The 27,726-nt window shown below is 35.7% G+C and overlaps 1 protein-coding gene across 43 annotated transcripts in view; it reads right to left on the reverse strand.

Annotated features, from left to right (window-relative positions):
• The window catches only part of NRCAM (neuronal cell adhesion molecule), a 149,611-nt gene that overhangs the window by 17,261 nt on the left and 104,624 nt on the right, over nucleotides 1-27,726 (reverse strand). For 11 of the 43 annotated variants that reach the window (XM_042018000.1, XM_042017999.1, XM_042018022.1 and 8 more), the window contains 18 exons: nucleotides 27,385-27,528; nucleotides 26,293-26,404; nucleotides 25,805-25,971; nucleotides 25,574-25,721; nucleotides 24,878-25,002; nucleotides 23,564-23,593; nucleotides 22,091-22,192; nucleotides 19,035-19,232; nucleotides 18,852-18,922; nucleotides 17,794-18,019; nucleotides 17,387-17,502; nucleotides 13,707-13,911; nucleotides 13,423-13,545; nucleotides 12,241-12,417; nucleotides 11,129-11,164; nucleotides 3,741-3,806; nucleotides 3,101-3,226; nucleotides 1,901-2,053 (listed from right to left, as the gene is read on the reverse strand). In XM_042018000.1, the coding sequence (XP_041873934.1) occupies nucleotides 1,901-2,053; nucleotides 3,101-3,226; nucleotides 3,741-3,806; nucleotides 11,129-11,164; nucleotides 12,241-12,417; nucleotides 13,423-13,545; nucleotides 13,707-13,911; nucleotides 17,387-17,502; nucleotides 17,794-18,019; nucleotides 18,852-18,922; nucleotides 19,035-19,232; nucleotides 22,091-22,192; nucleotides 23,564-23,593; nucleotides 24,878-25,002; nucleotides 25,574-25,721; nucleotides 25,805-25,971; nucleotides 26,293-26,404; nucleotides 27,385-27,528 (2,325 nt within the window). Of the gene's footprint in view, nucleotides 1-1,900; nucleotides 2,054-3,100; nucleotides 3,227-3,740; nucleotides 3,807-11,128; nucleotides 11,165-12,231; nucleotides 12,418-13,422; nucleotides 13,546-13,706; nucleotides 13,912-17,386; nucleotides 17,503-17,793; nucleotides 18,020-18,851; nucleotides 18,923-19,034; nucleotides 19,233-22,090; nucleotides 22,193-23,563; nucleotides 23,594-24,877; nucleotides 25,003-25,573; nucleotides 25,722-25,804; nucleotides 25,972-26,292; nucleotides 26,405-27,384; nucleotides 27,529-27,726 lie in introns of all 43 variants that reach the window. The other 32 variants (XM_042018004.1, XM_042018003.1, XM_042018001.1 and 29 more) reach the window with 11 other exon arrangements.

Genomic DNA, 27,726 nt, shown 5'->3' on the forward strand with positions numbered 1-27,726 from the left:
CAGAGTATCCTGTTGTAATTTCATGAAGATATGGGGGGTGGAGTGTTCAACTCGTGAGCAAAAGCACCTGCGCTGAGATAGGCAGATGCTGACGCAGCTGTAATTTCATGAGAAGTTTGGACAGGGAGAGATGAACCAGATGAGGACTTTTGCTCCAAACGGGAAAGGAGAAAACCTCAGTCCGTAGAGATGAACCAGATGAGGACTTTTGCTCCAAATGGGAAAGGAGAAAACCTCAGTTCCTAGAGATGTTCCCAGAGATAGTCCTAAAGATGAAGATGATGAAGACCCTTTGCTCCCAGGGAAGGAGAAGGGCCTCTGTTCTTGTTTCTGAACGGCTCAACCTTAAAATTGTACCCCAAAAAACTTCAAGAGTGGACCCTCGAAAGCAGTTGCGGGAAAAGCTGCAAGTCGGGGGAAAGGACTCACACGCAGGCAGAGAGACTCCTCTTCCTAAATGGACTGAACAATATTTGGAAGTGGGCGGCTGTCTCGTTGTGATAATGTTTTCATAGCATGAGCAAGAAGAGACTTCTCTTTCTAAATGGACTGAACAAGGTTATTATGGAAGTGGTAAACAGACTGAACATCTTAAGGGTTGTCTTTTCACATTGTCAGTGGGAGAAGGGAGGAAGGTGGGGGGAGGAGGAGAGTTCTGAAGGTGGTATTTTTTTTTTTTTTCTTCTTTTAGGTCTGTTAATAAACTTCTTTATATTCTTTCAAGTTTGGTGCCTGTTTTGCATTTCTCCTAATTCTTATCTCACAGCAGATAAACAGTAATGAGTATTTTGGACCAAACCACTACACTAAATTGGTGTTTCTGCCCGGTTACAAACCAAACCCGCGACAATTTTACAGGTAGGCTTTTGTACCACTAGCTGTTTCTGGCTCTGTGTTTAGACCATACATTTGCCTGGCACTGTTATTCAGCACCAAGTTCTCAAACCTTCCTGCAACATGATAAACTGTGAACAGAAATGGAACAAAACAAAGCAAAAAAAAGGATGATTTTAGAAAGTGCTCACTTTCAAACTGGCATACTGATTATCTACTTTGTTGCCTGATAATTATTACATAATGTTCAAATGTATTTTCATATTTAAATTACTTTCTTACAACATTCTGGAGTTGGTGGGGCCACTGCTATATAACTATGCACTGACCAAAATGGTTGGAATGAGCAGAAGTGGCTAATAAAGACAAAAATCATAACAGCTGATTCAGAACATGCTGATGACATGGCATGCAATGACAACAACATATTCAGCATAACATCAAACAAACTTCCAATAGAACCTTTTCTCTGAGTGAAATTGGCAGGCTTTGCTGATTTGCGTATGAAGAAATAGGACTGCGATATGAACATAAGGAACTTAAACAGCCTTACTGATTCCCAGGACGTACGTGTGACATCAAAATCCATATAAAACCAGTATATGGCAGGAAAAGAAAGATTTACAAGTAGGAATGTTTTAACAGTGGTATAAATAGATTATATGAAACATCAAATTGAATCTGCACTTTCTGATTACGCAAATATTTTAGCTCTATAAAAAGAGACGTTGTTTAAGTACAGCCATCTAATTATATTAATTGGAAACATAAGAAATAGGTCATCTTTAGTGCACAGCACACAGATGGAGTGTGAGCAGGGCGTATCTTGCCCCTAGTACAAACATCAGTAAAGCAGAGTGAATTGAAAGGATGGAAACATTCATAACCTACATATAAATGTACTGGCATTATTTAGGAGTCTATAAAATAATTTAACATTGCTCTATAAAAAGGAACATGCAAAGATTCGAGCTGCAACATCTCTTGGCTAGAAGCAGGTCAGCATTTCAGCACTTGGTCTACCATGATTCTGACTACGATACAGAATTGGTACAGTGTGCCTCACCTGGACCTGTCTCAAACACATCCTCTGAACTCCTAAAACCAGACAGGCCCTCAGCACCAACCCGGACTTTATATGCTGTTCCTGGTGTTAAACCCTTTAAGACAAAGAAGCTTCGAGAACCATTTACAATTTCTTTTTTCCAATCTTCTTTGCCTATAAAAATTTTAGGAAAACAACATGTTGGAATTTTAATTTTCTCTGTATTACTGAAAATTTCTAGACAGAATACTGACAGTTATTTGACTAAAGTTTGGATCATCTAAGAAAAATAGCTGTTCTCTCAAAAATAATAAAGTTATATAAAATTATGACTAATAAATTGCATGCAATATATTGAAGACGACATTGTATAGTAATTATGAAACTATTTTAAACATTTGTTCCATTGCACTGAACAAATACAAATTTAATTTATTTTTAAATGCTTCTTGAACTTGTAATTATAAGATACATTAAAATAGATTTTAGTCATTTAATTAAATGACACTTTAGCAGTTTCAATCAATATTTACGTTGGTTAAGAAGTTCTACTTCAAAATCTGAATCTCTCTCACATCTTTTTTCTAGGACAGTATCAGCTATTTCTTTGACCAATATCCAGAAAAATGCATTTCTATTCCAATTTGCAGATTAGTCACCTTCAGTGATAACTTGAGCAGGATGGGGTATTTGAAAAGAAGTATCTTGCTTTTATTAGCTAACTTTGTATTAATTACCAGTATTATCAAAGTTTTAAATCTGGTTTTAGGCAATAAAAGAACACAAATTGATTTCTATTTTATTGTAAGGTTTAATTAAACAAATAATATCTTATTTAATCTTTTTTCTTTCCTGAATCGGGCATAATTTAGGAAAATTCTTATATCCCATTTTAATGCAAGTAATCATATTTTTGCACATGTAATCATTTAATGATAAACAACTTCATGCAAACTACATTTTCAGAAGCTCATGTTCAAAAGAATTTATAAAATAATACAAAGGAACAAAGGTTCATATTCTATCTAAGCATCAAATACCTGCTAAACACTGAAGTTTATTAAAGTCAAAATTATTTGATCTTCCTGATAAAATTAAAAAATAATTCTAGACATTTAAGAGCTATCATTAACACTGGGTCAATTTAAGACCCCATTTACTACAAAAATCTTCAAAAATACATCTCAAACTTTAGCAGAATTTAAAGAAATGACTTCTTACTGCCTGCTACACCATATTCAACATAAAAGTTCGCATGATCTGGTCCCTCATACTCCCAACTGATATTGGCATAGGTCTCAGCAGCAGCTGTTGTAACATTTCTGATCCTTGGATAAAGTGGTTGAACTAAATACACAATAGAAAAACAAAGCAGAATATGCAGTTGTGACTTCATACATTTAAAAAAAAATATTAAAAGAAGTTACTATGTTATTTTAGACCATATAGAGGGAAAGTATAGCACATTTGTCATTGGTTCCATTACTGGAAATTAGTGACTAACGTACTGTATTTTGAAATTGAATCCTAGGCAGTTACTACACTATGAAATCAAAAACTAAAGTCTACGTACTCTACTGAGCATGCTCTGTACCATAAAAACTGCCTAATACTTAAAAAGTACCTAACTGCCAAAATTGTGAAGATTATTTCTATTCATCTGGAAGTAAAATGCAGACAGCTGGAAAGTGAGAACATTGTCAGGGTAATGGGAAGTGGTAGGACAGAAGGGAAGTATGAAGGTGGTACGCTCCTCCCTTTATGGCATGTGGCACTGAATGGACTGCAAATGCCCCAAGTGCAAGCCCTTATAGGATTTTGGCTCTATTGCATTGATAATGATAAAAAAGGAAGACAATACCCTTATAGAATGTTGGACGGACAGTGTGCATGACTGGGGAGGTTGCAAAAAGGATTTCTGAATATCCTTCACCACCAGAGATAGTAGGAAAGAAAAAATAAAGAGTAAAAACACTTTGCATCAAAAAGTAGCAATTAAATAATACAGTAAAACCTTACCTGTTAAATAAATAACACATGCACATTCTAAGATCATGCAGGATTCAATCAGTTTTACTTGTTAAAATATGAAACAGCTAAGTGATACACGTGTATTTGAAAACAAACTGAAGTATGTATGTACTGGCAGCTTTACTTTCACAGGACATTCCCAAAATCAGCTTTTGTTAATATTACGGACTCATGGCCCCTTTAGCCATTGGAACACTACACATCTATTGGAAAGCCAATATCAAAATACTCTGATGTGAAGGACACAAATCACCGGAATGCAAAGAGCTGCCCATTTTAAGGTACTGTGTCGTACTGCTGCCACCCTGCTCAGACAACAGTACTTTTCACAGATAGGAAAAATGCCCACATCTATGAAAAGAAGAGCTTCTCTCTTCAGCATCCTGAAATCATGAGCCACTTCTGTGCTCATACCTTAATTCTTTGCTCAGCTTCAGCTGCAGTTATGCTTGCTACAAATGGACATATATCTCAGTATCTCTGCTTGCCTAATACTAATAAAAAAATAGATTTTAACAGTTCTAATGCTGTAACAGGGCAGATACAAAGAGGATGCTCCTCAAAGGTATGAAATTAGTTTTAACTGAAAACGCCTCACTTTGCCACTGACTTTTCTATCCTGCTAAAAACATATTTCATTAGAAACATTAAAAATGCTTCCCAGAGGACCATGAAACATCAGAGGTAAAAACCTTCTTTCAGTAAAGAAAAATGATAGAATTCCAATGGCTTCATCTATACAAGAAAATAAAATTAGCAAATCCTGTTATCAAGGCAAGAGGGTCTGCACAGAATTTATCTATCCACTTAAATTATTTTCTTCTTCTAACAGGCTGGCTTTGTCCATATGGCCAACTGGAAAAAGTTCAAAGTTATATGCAAAGAGAAAATGGCTGAATTGGGCCCCTAGAACAGATGAAATAATATGAGTACCATTTTTAGAAAACTGTAGTTTCTGAGTATTTTTTAAATACCTAAATTACACAAATTATCAGTTCTCCTGATAATGTATTCTGATTATTACAATGTTTTACAAACTAAATTTTTTAATCCCCATATTTGCATCAAATTTTTCTTCTTAACCCTGTTCCTGTAGGATTCATTCAACAGTTCAATCTGTACTACTCCCCTATCAGATGTCTTTGTAGCTAAGTTGTGCTTATATATAATTTCTTTCACCAACCAAAATCCTAAGGAATATACTATTTAAATAATAAAGAATAGATTTATTTCTTGTTAAAACCACCTGAACAATATAATATAGAAAGCACTAGATTTAAAAAAAAAAAAAAAAAATCCATCTAGGTCTGTAAGCCACAACAACCACCCTAAGGAATACTAAAGCCAGAGCTGTCTATGGGAAATCTAGCATGTAACCATATACATTATGGTAATGCAAAGGGATTAGATTCTGTTCCCCTGTGCCACTTGGAGGTAGCAAGAGGGAAGAATAGTAGTCTCTAAATTTAGGAGGGTGCAGAGTCTGAGATTGCAGACAGGATGTATAAACTTCCTTCCTGATTTACACATAGGAACAGGTGTTTGTTTCAATAACCATCCCAGCACTTTTGCTGTGCCAAGAAGACAAGTGGTTTGTATCTGAAATATGACTTAGTTTCATTAAATTGTATTTTCTCAAAGCCATATTGTCCTGGATTTTGGTCTTCCACAGAAGATGTCTAATTAGCAGCACAACCATATGACTGATATTTGCCACAATATTAAAGACAGAAAAAACTGTTAGCAATAATCTGTTTCGTACTGCTGCAAGCAGATGCCACAGCATTACCCCTAACTTCTCCCTTCTCATGCCTGAGCACTTGGGGATGAAGGAAACTGTCTCATCTACCATGAAAGGCTCCTGATGAAAGAGAGCTTCTGTAATACTAAGTAAATTCAGTAATCAGTCTTATCTTGTGGGGTATTTTTCCATCTCCAAATTCCAGTTTCTGCTCTCATTAAAGAGTTACCTGCTGGATTAAAGTATCCAGTAAAAGTCTTTCTGTTCATATGATTGCATATAACAATCAAGTTGGCTCTGAAAGTTACCTTAATTTCCTTGGTGTCTTGGTTTCTAAATCCTCTCAAGTGACTGATTTATGCTATTATTTAACAGATACGCTCATATCTGATTCTTACCAATAGCTGTTTGTACAGATTTACCCACATGTAGTATTTGGTCAGATTTAAATTCGGTGGTTTTTTACCATTGAACACAGTGCACCAGGAAATTTGTTCAGTAGAAAATTTTTTTACAAAATTATTATTTTTGCAATTCTCCTCTTTTGCACTATTGCTTGATCTCATTTGCCATCAGGCCTGCAAAGTTTTATTAAAGTCTGTTAAAAGTGCCATATTTGCAACATGAAGACATTAAAAGACAGCTGATGGATCCTGTGGTGATGGAAGCTTGGAGGTGAATTGGTTACAACATCTAAAGTTGTCTTCAACCTATCCAGACTCTTGTCTTCTCAATCACCACACCTCTAATTATAATTAACCCCTCAGCTCTTCAGTATGTTTCCCAGCACTGTTCACAAATGGCAAATGTGTAATTGTCAGCTGGCAGAAGCTCCCAGCGTGTGCAAGCGCCAGCTGGGAAAAGTGGGGGGAGAGGGGTGGGCAGAAATCTTTGTCCTGGGGAGCAGAGCACTGTGCTCGCTCATCTGTAACCATGCACTACACTGTGCAGCAGTGCTGGCAAAAGCATCACTCTAAAAACCATGGGCATGGACTGTCAGTAAGCTACAGGTTTTATACAGACCTGCTCTTATTTGGCTACCTCTGGCAAAATTAAGCTTTTTTATTCCTGCCTCGATACAATGCAAAATTTAGCTGGCACTTCTGAGTATGGTTTCGTTCCTGTAGTACCATATAAAAGCATTTCCCAATTGCTGAGAAAGAGACCTAGGCTCAAAGTAAAATTTTCCTTTCTCTTCAAATTAATTCCAGTGCTTTTTTACTGGAGTTTTTTGGAAGAGTTTTATTTAATTTTTCAGCCTTTCAGGAACACAGTTCCTACAAATAACAGTTATACCTGGCCTGGAGAATCAATAGAATTTAATAAGACATGAGATCAGAAGGTATTTTGACAATGAATAAGGTACTCTTTCTCAAGATTTAATCCCGAAGAACAATAAATTAAATAATCCCCAAAGTGACTGAACTTTAGGAATTTTCATGGAATTCACCTGATATTCAGGAAAAAATGTTGGGTGAGTGACAAGAAAAAATTTGAAGACTAGTGTAAAATGGAAAAAAATCCCACACAAAATAATATATCCTAGACAATTATTTAAAATGCATACATAAAGAGAAAAGTTCATTTAAAGGAAAAAACCCACACATGCACAAGAAAAAATGAAGGATGAAGGTAATAGATTTTGCCAGAGCCTGTCAGACACAGAAAAAGGGTTTATTTTTCTTTGCCTTTTTAACATTCATAGTATGAAATTCAAGCTTTAGTATAACAGTAGGAGTAAATTCCATTTCTGGCAGTGAGAAATGGGCATTAGTCACTTCCAAGATTATTTAGGCCAATTGCAAGAGCATTTCTGTAGTGTAAGAAATACAGAAGCCAAAGAAGAAATGCAAAAAGTCGTGTCATTGATGAGCATGTGGCATGATATCTACAAAGCAAAAGGCATTTGCAGGAATTTTTGCACAGTGATAATACTAATTTTCTCTAGTCTAGCATGCAAAGCATCAGCATTGTTCCCAGCAAACTTAAAAGAGGACAAAGCAGTGGTTCTGCATAGCAGGCTGTACTGAAAGAATCACACAGACACATAATTGAGAAGTCCACAGGGGGAGAGCGGCTGAAGGAGCAACACAAAAATACTACACTTGACTAAAAAAGCAGCTTGAAATTGTTAGCAAAAGACATGGAGACATTATGTAAAATGATTCAAGAGGGAGGGAAAACAGATGGTGGGCAGAGAAAATTATTTAAAGAACTGCATTTTGTACAGAACAAAGAAAACTGAGATGATCTTCTACAAAGAGATCAGAGATATGAACTCAGTTTTGACTGATTTCTAGCCTATGGTTAAGAATTACTTATTGGTGATTCAGCCAAAAACCCCAAAAGAATAGCTTCAAACCCAGAGGACCGACTGCTAGTTTTTCTCCCTTGTGACGAAAGAGAGTACTATTTCTCAGTAGTACTTGAGATGTGAAGTTCACATGAAGAAGACAGACCAGACTGAGTATCAGTGACAGGAGGCACTAAGTACAATTAAAGGTTACTGTGATCTCACAAACTTACTTTAATTGCATTTGAAGCCTACCAGTTACCAGTGTCTGCATGCATGCAGATTACAAGACCTTGCTTGTAAATATAAATTTTGACTAAATAAAAAAGAAACTAAAAAGTGAAATGAGAGGGCTTGTGAAATGAGGCTGACATGCCATTACTCACAACACTTCAGCTTACAACAAACATGCACCCCTATGACTCCTAACCAGCAACTGCCATTTCTACCACTGGACAAACTTGAATACTCTTCCTTCCTCTATGGGGCAGTTATTCAAAACTTTAATGGAAAAGGACAGAAAAGACTTGACTCCCGTGATCACCCAAGTCACTTTCCAGCTGCTACTATAATTATTCTATATGTAATTGAGTTATTTCCCCATTTTTCTCACACCTTTGTTACCTCATGCCTGTGGTTAGATGCCAATACAAAAATGGCAATACCAGGGCATACTGAACATCTAACATTAGGTATAATAAATTCTGGTTTACATATGAAGTTTCAAACATTTACAATATAGGTTGCTAAGAAAAAAAAATCTGTTTTCTTTGTAGGACCATTAATTTGATCAATTTTAAGTCATTCATAACATCAGAGTATTAGAAAGGAAAAATGATAGTGCAAGTCAAATAGGAGTATCAACTATAATAGGATAGCTTTTCCATCTAGTAAGTAACATGTCTCATGATGTATTATGTAGGCTTGCAACAGTAAAAATATTGAGTCTATTAAGATCCTTAGATTTACCACAGAAATATATCCCTCTGCACTTTAATTTATAGTTTTACCCTGAGAAGTGAAGTATGTCCCAAGTGGCACAGCTCACTAAGGTTTAAATTATTTTATTTCCTCCAGGACCATGTGTTTAATGTATGTGGCTGGCCAAACTGTGGGCCTTCAGGGGCAGCTATCCCGTAGAAAACACCAAATACAGAAATTTAGGTTCAGCAATTTAGGCTGGCTGAATCTGGGACCTAATGTCTGCTGATCTTCCAGGATCAGTGTCTTCAAGCTCAAAGAAAAAGGATAATTACATTTTCCTGGAAAGTTCTGCCCTTCAAAATAAAAAACCTGATATGTTTTTGATAGACTCAAAAAGGTTGGCAATATCTAAACTTGTTTTGGCTTTGGGTCCAAATTAATAGGAACTGTATAGACATAAAGGCCCTCCCGCACTTAATAGGGGAAGGGAAGTTCACTGCTGGGTACAGCTTCTTTTTGAGTGGGCTGAGCACTTCTATCTTCCAAACCCACCCACTCATGAGACCAACTAATTTGGCACTTGATCTTGATACTACGATCCTCCTTCTCCTTACTTGTGGTCGCTGATCGGTAGTGAAGCAGTTAACACGGTAATGTAAGTAACCACTGAGAACATTCATCTCAGACCTGCAGCAACTCAGATGTCCTAACAGATGTCATGGCTTTAGTTCCATCCTGTTTGCAGGTCCAAAGTCTTCTTTGCAATTGCAAGAGCTACATGCTACAGGAATATGTGAAAACTTTGAAACCATAAACAACATGGAACCAAACAAAGACATCTGCTTAGTTTTCAGAGAATCTGAAATGACAGCTCTGAAATGTGAGCTGCTCCAGCTGATCTTATAATTAAGATGTTTTCTGATAGCCACAGACTGTGATACAGCTATAATTAGACCTCAGTTTCACACAGAGAATCCATTTTTCCTTGCATGAGTTTTTAGAGTCAGCTATAAATAATGAGAACTTAATTTACATTTCTGCTGTGCATGTCCAGGACTAAAGCCAGTTTGACTGTTCCAATCTGTGCTGACTTCTCAGCTACGATTAGACTAAAATAGTAAGAAAGACTTGTCATTAAAATAATTCCAAAACTTCACACACTTACCAGAAATCCATCTGATATTAGAATACACTTACATATACATATCAAAATATATACTATATATGCCCAAATGCAGGCATACATATATTTATATATTGTCAGATCTATACCAGACTGAGTGAATGAATTTCTTTCCTATGGCTGCTATCATTCACAACACATGATAACCAAGTGAAAAGAAATTATATGTAAAACACTTTATGCTGTCTCTTCCAAGTTTATAAAAAATGTTGGGTATTTCATGTACAGATTTTGATTTGTGCTGGTTTTGGTCTGAGAATCTGAAGCACAGGTGTTCATGAGTGTTAATGACACCTCTGTGATTCAATGACACCTCTGTATAGAGACACATTTCTGAGTTTGAGCTACCTCAGGACAACCTTTGCTTCTGACAACGAAGGTACCAAAATTCATAAAAACTGTGTGCAAAACTGCATCATAAAGAACTAAATATTACCAAATACACTAATAGGGATGATACTAGGTTTTACTCACTGAAATACCCTCAAGTACTCACTCATCAGATCTGTGAACCTAAAACAGTGGGAAGACATTTGCCTGTATATTCAATCTGATACTCAAACTGAGAAGTAGACAGAGGGTACTGTCAGTCATCTGTCCCCTATGCCCAGTTGGCTTGCAAATGAAGTAAATGTGTTCAAGTGGGTAGCATTAATCCGCAGTGAGAACAAGAATGCAGATAGTTTTTTGAAACAAACAAACTAAAAAATGCACATGGCACAAGCAGTAAATGAATCTCCTTTGCAAAACTGCTGTTTTTTCTACTCCAGCTAATCAGTGCTAGTGCACCTGGATCCTGAATATTTATGACAGTGACATACATCTGTTAAATGTTCAGAAATAATTAGACTTTGCTGAAGCAAAGCTAATGAATTCCCCTGGAACTCTGTGGCAAAATAAACAAATGAAAGGTATTAACAAGCATTCTGGATTCCTTTAAAAAAAAAACAAAACAACAAACCCAAACAAAAAAACCCCACAATTGTAGTCCAAGATTTTCTGTCCTTACCACTGTAATTTACCCATTTGCAACACTGCAAAATCCACACATTAACAAATCATGCAGTTTCATTTTACCTTTGCCTACACCTACAGCAGGACGGAGAATACCAGCTTTAATGGAGGAAAACAAGAATAGGAACACTATATAATTAGATACAACACCAAAGGAAACATACATACATAATTTCATTTTAAAAAGCATGCAGACTAGATAAAATATATTAATTCAAATAAATTAGAAACAATCCACTTGCGCTGAACACTGACAGACTACTACAAGACAAAAATTAATGTACATGCATTTAAAAAATTTTATTGCTCATGCTTGTTAGGATTCATGATTTAAAATAAATGCAGTTCGTATGCAGATGTAATACTCTGTCAGAGAAATTGCATTGAATACCAACTCACCTATGGCATTTCCAACATACCATAATTTTACTGAGCATAAAAATATGTGAAAACATGGTACCAAACTAGACTTAATATTAAGATGATCAAAATGAAAAAAAAAAGTTCCAAATTTCCTGTTTTCTTTAAATAAGTCTTATTTTATTAAGCAACCATATTTAATTAAAAAAACAACTTTAACAAAGCTCTAGAATGGCTATAAATATAAAAATAAATAGTGACTTGGTAGTTTTTAAATACTATACAGTTAGTTGGGACCATAGATGATGAATTTATTTCAACAGTTTTACAGTTTTTTGCCAGCTCTGTGAAAGCAATTTAGATTTCACAGAAGCTGTTGCATACTTCAAAAAAGAAGTAACTTCCTCTAGTCACAAACCTGCATCATTCAAGTATTTTTCTCTGTGACCAAAGCTGGTCAATGACGCAGAAGAGGTGAATAGACAAAGAACACTGAAAATGTAAAGTTACATGAAACTTGAAGACCAGAAAGGCCAATGTCTGTCTTAGAGCTTGTGAGTTTATATTAAAAGAAGAGGCTTTACACCTCTTTGGGGATTCCCACTACAGTAGAAAATCTTTGCATGTACTTTCTTTAAAATTATTTAAAATACTGTATTAGGGTATAATACAGTTAAGAAAGCTCTAGAAAAAAAGTCGCTAGTCCCTATTTCCTTAGTGGAAGGAAGCAATAGCAATATTTAGACACAGATGTTTAATACAATCTGCAGTGGTTTTTAAACTCAATGGACTTTCCTTATACATACCCATCTTACCTTCATCCATAATTGTTACTGCTTCCTCAGTTATCTGACTTCCTGATCCAACTGAAGTTTGTGCGTTAAAGTAAAACTTGTACCGGGTGCTGTAATTTAAATTTTTTAATATCAAGCTGCTCTCATTGGCAGGAATTCTTATCTCTACCAAGGGACCCAATTCATGCGTGTTGTTGACTGTTGTTACAAAAAAAAGAGAAAGAAAAAAATTAGGAAAGTTGTGTACCCTGTCATTGCATTAAAAAAGGCTTTTTTTGGCTTGTATGTATTGGTTTTGCTTGTCTGCTGCATCTACACTTTCAAAAGAAAGTCACCTTTGTGTAAAATCCAACTGGGAGACAGGAAACACCAGCAAGTTTTTTAAGATCAAGTTCCATTCTCATAAATATCTGAATCCAAGGCAAATGAGTTCACATCAAATCATCTGAACTTAAGCAGAACTGAAGGCCTGATCATTGAAAAATTCTGACACTCTAAGTTCAGTATGCATAGGAAAAGAAAACACTGAAGCTACTTGTGTCTAATGCCAAAGAACAGTGGAATTTGGTAAGTGGAAGAAAGTAAACTTCCTTTATGTGTTCCATGCATGTGAAACTCTTTCATTTCCAGTGTCTCTGCTGACAAATTTCTGAGCTAAGTAAGCAGTTAGGATCCTAAAGAAATGATTTAATAGCTCTGAGTAAATGGCACATTTATGAATTTTTCTTTTTAAGATTATAATATAATGAAAATTGGAAATGCAGACAACAATATAATTGGACATTCTTTAATTTACTTCTAATGAAATTTTCTCTGCAGTTAGAATATAGAACTTGTAAGTAGTAGTATCTTGCATCTAACTTGGATGCCACTTGCATGTAGGACTTCACCTCTTTTTTTCTGTGAATTATGGTTTGAAGTAATAAAAATGTTAACCTTGTACTTCAGCAAGGAAAGTTTTCCAAATGCAGTTATCTATATTATCAAAATACACTGGTCTTTTTCAAATCTGACATTTGCAATGCAATCATATCTTTTGTACATTATAAATTTAACATAATTTTTTCTTCATAAATGGATAATTATTTGGTAGATATATTGCCTAAGTTAGAGTTGTATCACAGAGTCATAGAATGGTTTGGGTTGGAAAGGATTTTAAAGATCAAAAATCTAACCCCCAAAATATATTCATATTTAACTTACTTGGCTGAAACTTCAGTGTATATGACGTCAAAACACCATTTGGGTGGGTGGGTGAACCCCACTCCAGAGTCAAAGAGTCCAATGTTGGGTTAGTAATCTTCAGAAAGGAGGGTGAGCTAGGAACTTTTTTTAAAAGAACACAGAATAAATACAAAGTAGATTAACTTAAGACAGGTCATGAATTATTAATTCTTAAGAATATTACTGTATCAAGACAAATTATTATTTTATGAAACCCAAGTAAACCCCATTTAAGTTTAATATCTAGGTTTTTCATTTCATACCTCCTTCAGGGGTCTTAAATACTTTATCTGGGCTTGCTGGTCCTTCTCCTTTACCATTAACAACTCTAACATTCAGCTTGTAAGAACTATAGGGCTCCAGCCCTGGTAACATTCCAAAAGTCTTGTTTCCCCTGAAAGTCAAGATCTTTTTTTCTACATGTCGCCTACTCCTTCTGGATAGACTCTGCACTTTCCAGTAGTAAACCTAGAAACAAATAAAAAAAAAAAAATCTACAGTGAGTGCTTAGCTGCTCTGATTTTCGGAACACTGAGCTTTTCCATGAGTGTCCATGAATTATAGGTAGGAACAACCACAATTTTAATAAGCTCAGGTGAGACACAGCATAGAGCTTTCCTGCTCCAGAAACAGACCTTGTCCAGAAACAGTCTACACAACTGGGTGCAGAATACCACTCGCCAGTTCTGCTAATGCTCACAGCCAGTTTGACACAAGTTCTGGTTGGGAGCTGCATTGGTTTGTGATCATTCTCCTGTTACCCAGTCTATCTGAGAGGCAGAAGTTATCCAGTCTTTCAGTAACATGTCTACAGGCCTTCCAGAGCAGATTTGTACTTTGCCTCCTTGTTAGGTCACATCCCCAACCATGCTATTCCTTGATGTGGGATTACCTTTAAATGGGGAAGAAACCAAAAGATTTGACTGGACTGGAAAAACACACAAGTTCTGAAATGACTCTAAGGTAACAGTATTGAAATGATCTCCACCCAGGGACAGGAAGGCTGTTCCTCCAATTATGTGACAATTTGATCAGATGAGAAAGCTGATTCTGATGTCCATTGAACTGACTGAGTTTCTAAGAAACTCCATATGAGCCTCAGAGGTACTTTGCACTCTCTTTACTACGCAGTCTCTCTACCATGATAGCTCAAAAGATATTAATAGTTGCCCCTCCAAAGACTTGTGTTACTCCTAGGATTGTCACCTTCAAATACGTAATTGTTTATTTTTCACAGCATTGTTTTCATGTACATATGATCACAAGCTAAATGATTAAGAAATGTAAATGAATAAAAATCTGTTTCTATTCAGGCCAACTGCAAAACACCTCCTTAATTAAGGAAGCTGGGATGTCACATAGGAATTCAAAAAAAGGAGCTGTTAAGACTTGCAAAGCCCAGATAGATAGCTATAAAGCAATGTTACACTAACACTAGCTTTCAACAGACCTTTTCACTCCAATCACTTTTAAATGCCACTGAGTTTTATGTGGTTTGAGTTAATGTTTTTCAATATCACCAGCTATCATCCTATAGCTCTCATCCTATCAACTACTGTAGAAAGCCATTTACAAGCTGACAACTTGAAGTGTTGGTACTATTGGTACTGAAACTCATAAGCTATAATAAATGAGAGTGCATCACATTTTTCTTAATTTCTTCTTAGGTTTGAAAAGCTTTATAGTACCATAGTATATTGAGTAATAGCTAGATTAATATAAGAGCAAAATATGCATGATGTGCTGTAGACTGCTGCTTAGTTATGTTCCTGCTTTGTCCAAACATTTGCCTTCAAGATGTGACTCTTTAGAGAAGTACCCCTCTCTTTACTAAGAAATCTGTCCCCAACACTACACTGTATATTGGGCTACTGGCAGAAACAATTTTATTAGGAAAGCCTGAGTGTGAGGATTTTGCTGCTGTGTTTACAAAGAGCTAATCATGTGCTTTGTAAGCTATGCTGATGATGAAGATACTTAAAACATACTTCTCATCCATGAAAAGTTTTCAGTTTGTATTGAGAGAAAGCTTTATAATAATAGCTATCCACCAGGTCTTGCAATTTCTCATGCCTTGTCTAGTTTTTAACCTACTTTAGCTTGATTTAGCTGTATTTGCAAAAATTATTTAAGATATTTCTGCTGCATCTGCAATTTATTTAAGGATATATCATTGTCACATTTGTCCTAGCCAGAACAGCAAAACTACTCAGTGGTCAGGTCTGTTGTCAATCCTGTGGTTGTGAGCTTGTTTTGTTTATTATTCAAGTAGCTTATTTGAGTTTCAGTTTTGCTTAGCTTTGTGTAATCGTGTGGCTCTCCTCCCCACAGAAAAAATATTATACTGTATATAGAGAACACATAACAAATTAAATAGAAGTAATCATGGCATGACTAACCCCCTAGATCACCTGAAAAGGAAAGTGATCCCATTAGTGATTCCAGGACAGAAGATAACCCTCAGATACTGAAAGCTGGAGGAAAAAGAAATGTCCATCTAAACTCTGATGATGACAATTCACTGTAACCATGCTGTTCAACTTAACACCTGATGTATAGGCAGACGTGTCTGTGGATTTTGGTTTTGGTATTGTTATAGATCTTTAGTAGAAATTTGGTGATTTGGATTATGAGCTTTAGTGTTGCTTGATTAATGATTACCACTAATTTCACTAGGATCCAACCCTTTAATCCTCACATAATAGACATTTTCTTTTGGTTGCAATATGAGCGTGAAATAGCAGGTTGATGTAAAGCTGTCATCTAATAGATAAACATTTAAGAGACTAGTAAAGTCCTGTTTCTCAGCTGAGTTTATTGAGTTGGTGTGGCAAAGCACCACACTAACTACAAACATTCATGCTATGTCATACAGAACTAGTTTAAGTCTCTCTGGATGGTAATATTTTCTGCCAGGAAAGAGATATCCACGTACCAGGAACTCACATTCATGTGGTAATCAGCTATAGAGTACTGAAGCTCAGTTTCAATGTTTTTGACTGCTCCATTTTATAAGTATGGTGCGTATTTATTCTCCTCCAAATACTTTTTACTGTTTAAATTTTTCAAATACTTCTTTTACCTCCTTTCATTTAAACAGAAGTAGTTCAAATTAGTCTGTCTTACAAAGTAACCTAGTTTGGGCTAAGCAGTCTGTTTTGTTGGAACATACGAGAATACTTGCAGAGGAGCAAAGAAGGAATTATTTTTATTTTCTTCTTTTGTAGCATAGGATGTCAGTATATCCTCACTGAAGCAACTTTTCCCTATCCCCTAGGGACACCAGTTTCTGATCTTGAAGTCCTTCTGTCTCCCCTTCTCTATTATTTACAGTCCTTTTTCTCAAGCACAGCCTTTTCAGTTACGATCAAAGGCAGCACACTACCTTACAATAAGCTCCCTTCAATTATATGGGCACTCCAAATCTTCTGCAATTTCATATGTCCTTAAGTTGAGCTTTTACACTGAGCTTTTTCCTGGCCTCCAAAAAGACATAGAACCCAGCATATGCTAACAAGTGTCCAGTTACTCTGAATTAAAGATGTGATTATCATATTGAGGCAGAAGATGAGTAACCTTAGCATTAGACCTAGAAGAGACTCCCACAGATACTAGTTCTTCACATCCTCTAAATTACTTTGGAATAAGATCTGTAAAACTGTTACCATTCTTTTATCTGTTTAATGTGTGCAAGCTTAATTGCAAACACATGCCATTTCTCTTCAAGGACAATGTCACAGGAAGCTAGTGTCACAAGGCTGGAACATTGCTGAACTCTGTATGAATTGCATCAATGCTGTTGCTCTTGTCAGCAGAACTTGTGAACTCATTGAAAAGCAAGAGTCCTCTTACATGTCAGTTACTTCAATTTGGATACAATCTCATATAGGAAGAGTGATCTATTTTAATAAAGAAGGAAGAGAATGCTTTTGACTGTACTTACTTTGTACCCTTGAAGGTGCCCTCGGACAGTTTTTAGTGGAACTGGGTCCCAATGCACCTTTGCTAATGTGCTGTTAATAACATGAACCTGCACATTGCCTGGAGCAACCATTGGCACTGTGTGGAAAGGATGCAACAAGCACCTAGTTAGAATTAGAAACTGCACAAACATAGTTTTTCAGAATGAGACTTTGCATTGTACTCAAGGAATAGGTTAAAATGTTCCTATGTTTTCAGGATTAATACTACAGAGTATTATGAAGCCTTATTATCTCTGAATTGCTTCCTTTTAATAAAAAAAAAAAACTACTATCCCCTTTATCAATATTTCAGTATTTTAAATACTCATTTAGGTTACACATTTAATTCCTTTTAATTAGGATATCTGAGTCAAACTACAAAACTTACAGTCTTCCCCTGAATGTCCAATCACCTCTGATGGCTCTGGTGCGTACCCCAAGTCATTTAAAGCTTGCACTTTTACTTCATATGGAACAAAAGTTGGTGTACCAGACACAATATATTTAGATACATTTGCAACTATAACAGATGTCCATTCATCATCAACATCTTTCTGGCGCCAGCTGACTTTGTATTGAAGCCCTGGTCCATTAGACTGAAAACCTTTTAAAGGCTGAAATGAAAAGAAGTATTTTTTAAATATCCTGAAGCATCTTAAAAATCTGAATTTACAAGGAAATACACTGATTCTTTTATAGAATGTCACTGAAAATTCACCACTGTATTCTCCAACAGAGAAGCACTGCTGAAAGTTATGCAATTTAGCTTTTACAGGAGGTCAGTTCAGTTGTTTTTCACTTTTTGGTAAAAATCACATTGAATGATGTTGGTGGCTAATTCTTACACAATCAATACATTGTGATTTCTGCATTTATATTTTGTTTTCAAGTATTTCTTAAGAAGTGAAAGCGAGGAAACCAGATTTACACCAACTCCCTGTAAAGAGTGTTCCCTAGACAATATTTCTTGCCTGGGAGGGGCAATTGGAGCTCCTGTCATGATGGTAAGGGCATGATAAAGAAAACTTCAACAGATGTTTTTTAGTGGAAAGTGCACAATGATTAGTTACCACAAAAGATGACAGCAGAAGTAACATTCACATTAGAATTCACTCTAAAAATTAGACTCTACTTGAAATAAACCTCAATTTATATAATGAAGTTTTCCTGAACTGGCAGTAAAACATCCTGTATTACCTAGTTATTGGCTTATCTTGAGAAATCACTCAAGGAAAATAATATGCCCCCTCCTTCACTTACTTTCATATTTTTCAAACAACATTCAGTTTTTTCACGAAAATGAAGATGGGAAAATGCCTGAATTTAGCTCTTTTTCAAGAACATTTTAAGTAAGCAATGCATTTGGTATTCTCGTTGTTTCTCAAAAAAAAAATGCTACTCACAAACCTGAAAACAAATGAAACCTTGAAAAAAGACCCATCTTACCTCCCATGTTATTACCAAATTATCAGGTTCTGAGCCTATCCCTTGTACATTAGCAGGATTTTCATCAGGGCCTAAAAATTAAATATTTACACGTGAACAAGAATGACTTCTGTGCGATTCCAAGCAAATTCAATGCTATTCATAGCAGAAATCAATCCCTGGTAAGTGGGAATAATTATTTACTTGCAGATTTTGTCAGGTACTGCTCAGATGGCTCACTTGGCTGACTTCTGCCAATCTTGTTGACAGCGATCACACGGAACGAGTAGTTGACATACGGAGACAACTTCAGCTGCGCTGTTGTCTGAGTTCCAGAAACTTCCGTCTGGTAATGCCACACTCCTGGTTCGTGCAGCGCATCTTCATATTCGATCACAAAGTCTGCGGGCAGAAATTGAATCCAACTTTATGTCAAAACTTGAAACAGCTTCCCAGACAAGTACAGGCATTTCTTAATGAGCTAGTCAGAAGGGATTGCTCCAACCGATGCTTTTAAAAATCATGGAACTTGACATGTAAATACATAAATCATAACACTAATCTATAATGTGGATATCAAAAGTAGAAATACAGGTAGAAATATAATAGATAAACCCTTACTCTTATCCTTTGCTATTGTCACTAATGCAGCCATCTCTCAGGTAACACTTTATTACAAGAGCTCTCTCTCAGGTACCGGATTTTAATTTAATGGGAACCCTTGAACTATCACAGCAAGGACGTGGAATTTGACTGCCAAATATATTGTTCTTAGTTGTATCAAGCAGACAGCATGCAATACCTGTACAAATTTAAAACTCCCTGAATATTCCATTTTCCCCAATGAAACTGGCATAATGAAAAACTATTTAAAGTCAAGAACCTATACTTGAGGAAGGTTTTTGAGAGCACTTTTCATTATCTTCAAATTAACTCAGGGAATGTCTGTTCAGAAACTAAATTTCTTGAGAGCTTTCTCTGTGAACATTACTATGATTACTGTTAAGACTCTGCAAAGTATATGACCTCAGGGATAAATAGGTTTGTAGAATTCTTAAAAGAAAAGCACATTCATTATGAAAGACAAAAGGACATTTTTTTCCAGATGTGAAACAGCCAGAAAGCCTTCCTGTAATATATGAGATGTGAATTCTGAAAGACTGAGGAGGAATTTTTAGGGCACAGCAAATAAATGGGAGAAGAATGTACAGTCTGAGTACATTTCACAGAACCTTGAGCATCAAATGTTTGTGTGCTGTGTAACAAGAATTTTCCTCTATCCCATGTGTACGTGGGGACAAGGAGACAGAATATGACTCAGGATACAGCCTGTTCACACTACTAAAAAAATTCTGAGTGGCACCTAGAAATTTCTTTTAGAAGAATACTTACAGCACCACATAGAAAAAATGCACAACAGTTTGAGGAGCAAGATGTAAAACAGGTAAGTAGTACTAATCATAACCTTCTGCACTTAAGGCTGGCAGATTTCATTCTGACACAAGTAGTAAGAGGGAGAATGGACCCCAAATTACTGTCTGAGTTACTGCTGCTGTTGTGTGCTCAGCGATATGGGTCTTGGGATGGGGTGTCTTCTGAACCAAAGCTTTGCTGAAAAGGTGAGAATATCACAGACAAAAAAGGTTTTCACTACTGCTTTTTGCTTCCCTGGTCACTAGCCTTCTGCCTGCAACTCCAGTAGAATAATATAGGCAACTTCAAGGAAAAAAAACCTGTCTGAGCTTTCAGAGAGATTCTAGCATGTCAGTCATGTTGTGCAAACAGATCACTCCTAATGAAGTGCAATCCTTCAGTCTTCATCTGCACTTTGAAATGACAGCAGCAGCAAAAGAATAGGCTTAGTTAGGAAGAAAATGCCTTATTTTGCAGGGCCTAAGAGGACCATGCAGCAATATAGGTTGTATTATAATTAAACCTAGCATTATTCAGTTAGAAGAGTTCAGTGTCCAATATCAGAGTGCATGCAGTATCTCATTCTAGAAAAACCTACATGAAACAACACTGCCTAGTATTAACTTTTTTGGAACAGTGTGATCTCATTCCTACAGAAAGACAACACTTGTGCTTTCTGGTGTGGAAAAAACTGAAAATACTAATAAAAGTATATGTATTTGAATAAACCACTATTCAACTATTTACACTGATCTTCTACATATTATATTTTTAAGGTATATTACTAATTAATATACATTAGAGATGCCTGAGAGTGTAAAATTACATAAAAATCACTTGGTGTTTCATTAAAATGCAGTCAAAACCTTTCATGTGTTCTGAAACTTGTGAAATACTGTTTTTTACAAATCTTCCTTTCCAGACACCTGATCCTTATGGTTTGTTTTCAGGGTTGATACTGACCAGCATCAGACCCTGGAGAGCAACACCCAGTAAGTCAGCCTAACCAATTCATAACAAACATAACAGGTACACTGGTCTTGGTAACTCGTGGCAGTTATTCTCTAAAAACACACTGAAGAAATAATTGAGTTAGATTGCTCGTAGGGAAAAAGTTATGCCAACAAATCTTTCTGATGCCATGATTTTTTGGAAAACAAACATTAATATTTCTGTTTCTTGCTCCTAAATTCCCCCTCTATGCTCTCTGCTCAATATAAGCAAGAGTGTCTTCCATTATGTTTCACTGGGAAGAATAACAGCATTTAAGATCAATTTACTGCCTCAAAAGTTTATAGATATTTAATATTTTTAGTTTTATGGACGTGGTTTATTCTTTTAACTGTCTGGACTAGAAAAAAAAACTCCAGAGAAACTATCTACCTTATATTTTCATGAAGAATAAACTTTCGCACCAGTAGCAATGGCTAATCACTGATAGCGGTACTGATGCTATTTCAAATTCATAGAATTACAAAAGAGTTAATGCAAGATGTTAGTAACTCTCTCCTTCAGAAGCATACAACCAATGAACAAGTCTGCTCTCTACCTATTTGTAAGATTGGACCTTGACACACAGACCTCATATCAGTATATACAACTTCTATATTATCTAGCACAGGTTTTTGAATAAAAAAGCCCACCTCTTCTGAGCAATAAATAGGTCTTCCTGCTTGGCTGTACAGTAGAGCACATTAAGGGTATGTTATGTAAATAAATGGCAGCTGTTGAGAATTAATTTACCATTTTTCCATGCTGTACACAAAATTTATTCCAGAAATCTTTGGAATTTGAGAACAGTTAAAACAACGCTGTCAGTGTAGTGTAGTAGATACAAACAAACATACTTGTAATGGGACTGTTGTTTTCATCTCCTGGTATCCATGAGAGTTCAATGCTTCTTTCTAGCTGACCTGTCAATTCCAAGTCAAAGGGTGGATTTGGCCGAGCTGTAAATCAAATGAACACAAAGTAAGTAACCACACCAGAATATGGATTTTTATATTTGAAAAAAATCCTTACATTCCAATCAAAAAGAATTCCACAAATATAGCAGAGCAGATCTACTCATGTAAGCATGACTTAATGACCATTAGCATGCAATTTTTACAAAACAGACAAAAATGGAGAACTGATGCAACCTGCAAACTTCTATGCATTAACAAGAATCAGTATTTATTTTTAATACTGTGAGTGCACTGGGATATAAAAATGTGACGAGATGCAAGGAATTATGAAATGCATGTTTAGTTTATCTTTGAATGATTATGAGTGGTATTGTAATAGACATATACAACATGGAAAATAAGCATTCACATCAAAGAAGCTTTCTTAGAACCACTATATGTATTTTTATGCAAATTCAAAACAACTATACTTCAAATAGAAACTAATTGCAAGTTACTAAGTTATTTATTTTTTGCTGTTCTTTTAAAAAGGCTCAGAAATACTATGCAAGCTGTTATTATACATCCTTATAATCCATAAAGATGTAATTGTCCATTCCAAATTCACAAAGGTAATTTATTAAATTATTTGTTACACAAAAATCAAGACTTATGAGTGGGTTCATGTAAGAATACATAAGCATTTTCACTAAATCTTTTTCACTGATAGGATTTAGATAAGTGCTTATGACCCTTACACTTAAAAGTGTTTCAGCTTATTATATTGCACTTGAACCCCCAAATTCAGAAAACATGCCACCAAATTAAAGGCTCTGTAAAAACAAATTTAAGACTATGCCTGACTAACAGATTTTTTTTTTTTTAGTTTTAACTTTAATTTTAAAATCTCTGCGATTTCATCAATTTTACGTCAAACTGGTCAATATGGTCATATTCTTCTTTTGAGTGGAGTAAAATGAAGATAAACTATGAAATAAGATATAGCAGGCCTACAAAGCTGCAAAACCAATGTTAACATACAATATAATTTGGCTGGTGCAATGTCTTCAATAGTGAATTACCTTTCACCAAAGAGTTGGATTTATCTTTTAGATATTTCATTTATTATATAACTAATTTGTATTGCAGTGTACTCCATGAAAAACATTTTCATACTATAACCAATCTTAATTAAAAATAATTTATTTCTGAAAATCACTTATTGCCTTAATATAAAGCAGCCTGTACCGTAACGTTCCAAAGCTCCGTACTCCAGTAATGAAACAATTGGTAAAATGGGATGAAACCACACTAACAGACACAGACACACACACAGAGGAAAAGGGGGAAAAAATAGGCAAAAAAAAATTGCAATAGGCAAATGAGAGATATATCTGCCTGATGATGTACAAAGAGAACTTTGTATTAGTTTACCGTAAATGATAGCTGGTGTTGGGGGAGCAGCTGAAAAGAACATTAATATAAAGGATTTAATCAGTTAGTAGCCATAGAAACAGAATACTGTAGGTAGTTAAAGACTATAGTTATTAGAGACAAAGAGAAGTTACTTTATTTAGATTAAATCACTAATTAAAAAAAATACATTATAATTTTTCACTGAAGAGATAAAAAAAGTATTCTTGAATATTTTATTCATTTTTTACAATAAGGATAGATCAAGAAAATAAATAAAGTAAGTAATCTTATAAAAATGTCTAAATAAGTACTAGTTGTCTGGCTTAGATCATTCCCAGATAGGCGTAATACCACAGCAGAATTTTAAAACACAAGCATACTTGACTTTGAGTCTCAGCTTGAACTCACGTAAGAATAATTCAGGACATCTACTTAAAACGTTCTTAAAAATCGGAGAAGGGGAAAAGTAATATATTTGGCAAGAATCTGCAATCATAAAAACAGAGAGCTAAACTAAAAATATAATCCATGAGAAGTCACACAACCAAGTATGCTCAGTCTTTCTGAAGCATAATTTAGTTGTCAAAGAGATTCCTGAGATAACATGCTCCCAATACAACAAAGACATGGACCCGTTGGAATGAGTCCAGAGGAGGGCCACTAAGGTGACCACCGAGCTGGAGCACCTCTCCTATGAAGACAGGTTGAGACAGCTGGGGCTGTTCAGCCTGGAGAAGAGAATGCTCTGGGGACACCTTAGAGCAGCCTCTCAGCACCTAAACAGGCTACAAGAGAGCTGGAGAGGGACTTTTCACAAGGGCATGTGGTGATAGGACAAGAGGTAATGGCCTTAGCTGAAACAGAGTGGGTTTATGTTACATAATAGTAGACAATTTTTACTGTGAGTGTGGTGAGGCACTGGAACAGGTTGCCCAGAGAGGTTGTGTGGAAGGTGTCCCTGCCCAAGGCTTGGAGGTTAGAACTAGACAACCTTTAAGGCACCTTCCAACCCTAGCCATTCTATGATTCTAATATGTTTATGTTCAAATACCCTGCAAAATTTAATTTACTGTAGTATCTCAGATGAAGTCAAAATAAAAAACTATCCAGCATGAAACTGAATCTGTCCTGTAGCTACTCAGTTGTTTCATAAGTAGCTGATTCAAATGCAAACTGTAGGGTGAGACTACATTTTTTAAAACCTGAAACACATTTACCCATAGGTGGCATTTCCTTTATCCTGTCCTAAAAGCCAAAACTATGTTTATGCTTTTCACTTTAAATCTAATGCTGTTTTCATACTTAACAATAGAAGTTTGAGAGTATTCTTACCAACAACAGTGAGCACAGCACTTGCTGAAACACTGTCCAGAGTAGTATTAACTATGCAAGTGTATGTTCCGTCATCTTTATCAGTTACATTCATAATGGTCAAGTTGTCTTTACCAACTAGAAACCTGTAAATACAACAGATTCAGCCACTGATTTTTCAATAACTGGCACCGTTATAAGAAACTTGCATAAAATATTATCAAATCCCATATATTGGTGTATTTCAGCACATACCTAAACAGCTATGTTCACCCAAGTTAAGCCATGGGACAAGGTCGGCTTTTTTTTTTTTCTTTGTTGCTCTTGACCATCTTCCCACAGTAACTGTTCATTCTAATGTGCTTTTCTTTTCAAATAAATTCAAACAAATTTTAAATATATGTGATCCAGAGCAAAATAGGTTTCCGTTAAGTGTATCGCTTCCTATGTCAATTATCTTTATCTTACACTTAATTTATAAGGTCAGTGCGCACAACTTGTATAAATGTTTATACCTCATTTTATTTTTAATTCTATCTTAATATTTTCATCACACTAGGTAAGTCCTTTAGTCACCAGCTATGGGATAGCCATGATGTTTATCAGTCTTCATTGGAAAATGTAAATAGGTTAATATATTCCTTTCAAAGATCAGAAAAAGGAGCAGACAAAAGGATCTAGAAAATTAAAAATAAAGGAAAACTGTTTGGTCCTTACCTTTCATCATCTGGCAGTTCATCATTGTCCTTCAACCATATAACTGTTGGTAGTAAGGTAGAATCATGTTTTATTATACACTCAAATGAAACCTGGCCATATCTCTGAATCACTTTGTATTCTGGCTGTTTAATGATCATTGTTGGATCTGAAATTTAAAATTAAAATTAGATATTTAGAAAGTCTGAAAATCTGTACTAATCAGTGATGAAAGAGTGATTAATTTCTCACCTTTAATTTCCAACTGCACCTCATTTTGTATCTTTCCTAATTCATTCCTTGCTACACATGTGTATGTACCAGCACTATCCTTCTGAGCCACCGGAATTTCCAAGGTTCCGTTATCATGGAAAACGTATTCATTGCCACGCAAGATGCTACCTTTCACTCCCTTAAACCTTTATGTAAAAAGTAATATCATTATCCAGTGTCATAGTTAAATTCTGTATGGTTTTATTATCAATAAAATACAAACTTAGGACTGCCACATTAGAAAATAGAGACAGAAGCACTCAAAGAAACTTACACTTGACTCTGTAGGTGTTACTTTACTGCTGTTACACTACGTATATGGAATATTGCATTAACAAATTGTAAACAGCATATATTTTAAAATATGCTATTTTAAAACTGTAAATAGAGTTAAAACAGTTTTAAAGCTTTAAGTGTTTGTTTCCATAGATGTAACTGGCTCATCTTCTGTAACAGCTAGAGCTTACCATTCAATTTCAGGCTTAGGTGACCCAAAATAAGCACAGTCTAGCAATGCAGGACTGTCCGCGATGACTTGATACAGTTTATTAGCAGGAGTTAGAATTCTTGGTGGCTCAGCTGAAAAGACAAAGATATCTGCATATAGATACAAAGATACAAATACAAAATACAAAGACATCAAGAATGGCCTAAAGAATTACATGTAAACATTCTTCTCTGAGATGATTTCAGATCTCAGTCGAGGTTCAAATACATTCTACTGGTACTAGCCTGAGGAAAAGTTAAGGCGGGGAAATTATCTTGTGAAAAACAACTGTTTCTTGCCTGTTTACAACTAATAGTGATGGGCACCAAAGGCAATGATTTCAATTGGAAAATTTAAATCAGAATGTACTTCAAGAAGATAATCTCCTGGGTACAGACTGAACTACATAATTCCAAATAAACCTGCAGGCTGAAAGAAGCCAGGATGTATTTTTGGTGTAACACCTACATTTTCTTTCTTTTAAAAGACAGTGCCAATCAGCATATGTGTGAGTTCCTGCAGGAGAGTCACTAGAGGCTATTCTGCCTAGGATTTTGTTACTAGCTTTGTTAAATTCAGTGAGAAGAACTAGAGGGGCCACAACATTTTGTAATCAGAAACGCATGCTAGGGAGGCCTTTGAGACAAACGCATAATCATGTTCCCTTGCAACAGCAACTTAGAGATCATCTATTCCACTAATCCAAAACATTTAGACTCAATGAAACTGTATTGAAACATACTAACTTAAGCGATACTAATTCCTGCCTCCTTTGTTGGGCTTCTGTTTGATTGACTCACATTAAAAAAAAAAAAAAAAGAGAGAGAGAGAAAATTTCTTCCAAGTTTTTCCCAGCTTTCACATCTATCCTTCTCACTTCGGAACAGTGAAAGTGAAATTCAGGAATATCCTAGAAAAAACAAGGTATGTATACCCTTGCTCTTTACAGGGGCCAGGAAACAGATCAATTCCTGATGAAGACCTCAAGCAAGGCTTGAGCAGAGAGTCTGTGTGTTAGCAGGAGACAACTGAATACCCAAGAAAACAGAAAAATATAAAGTCTGTTTCTTACCCAGAACATTCACAAATGCATTTGCTAGCAAGTATCCATATTCATTAGAAGCATTGCACTGATAGACAGCACTTGACCTTTCTTGCACGTGTGAGAAAATAATGGTGTCACCATCTACCTTTCTGCTAGGATCTTCTGGGGCAACTGTTGGTGTAAAGAAAAAGAGTTATTGCTTGTCCTAAACTGCTATTGGATTGCAAGTTTCATACTTCTGAGAAGAAGAAAGAATCCGAAAAACCAATATGCCCTTAATGTTTTTGTTCCTGGGTGACTGATGACTGGTAAAGATGTGAATTTTGAAAAGTTCTTCTAATTCTACAGGTATTAACTCAGGATGGTAGA

The sequence above is a fragment of the Corvus kubaryi genome, unplaced genomic scaffold (genome assembly GCF_017639235.1).
Source record: "Corvus kubaryi isolate FWS band 111438036 unplaced genomic scaffold, C.kubaryi_AGA036_p1.0 137, whole genome shotgun sequence".
NCBI lineage: Eukaryota > Metazoa > Chordata > Aves > Passeriformes > Corvidae > Corvus > Corvus kubaryi.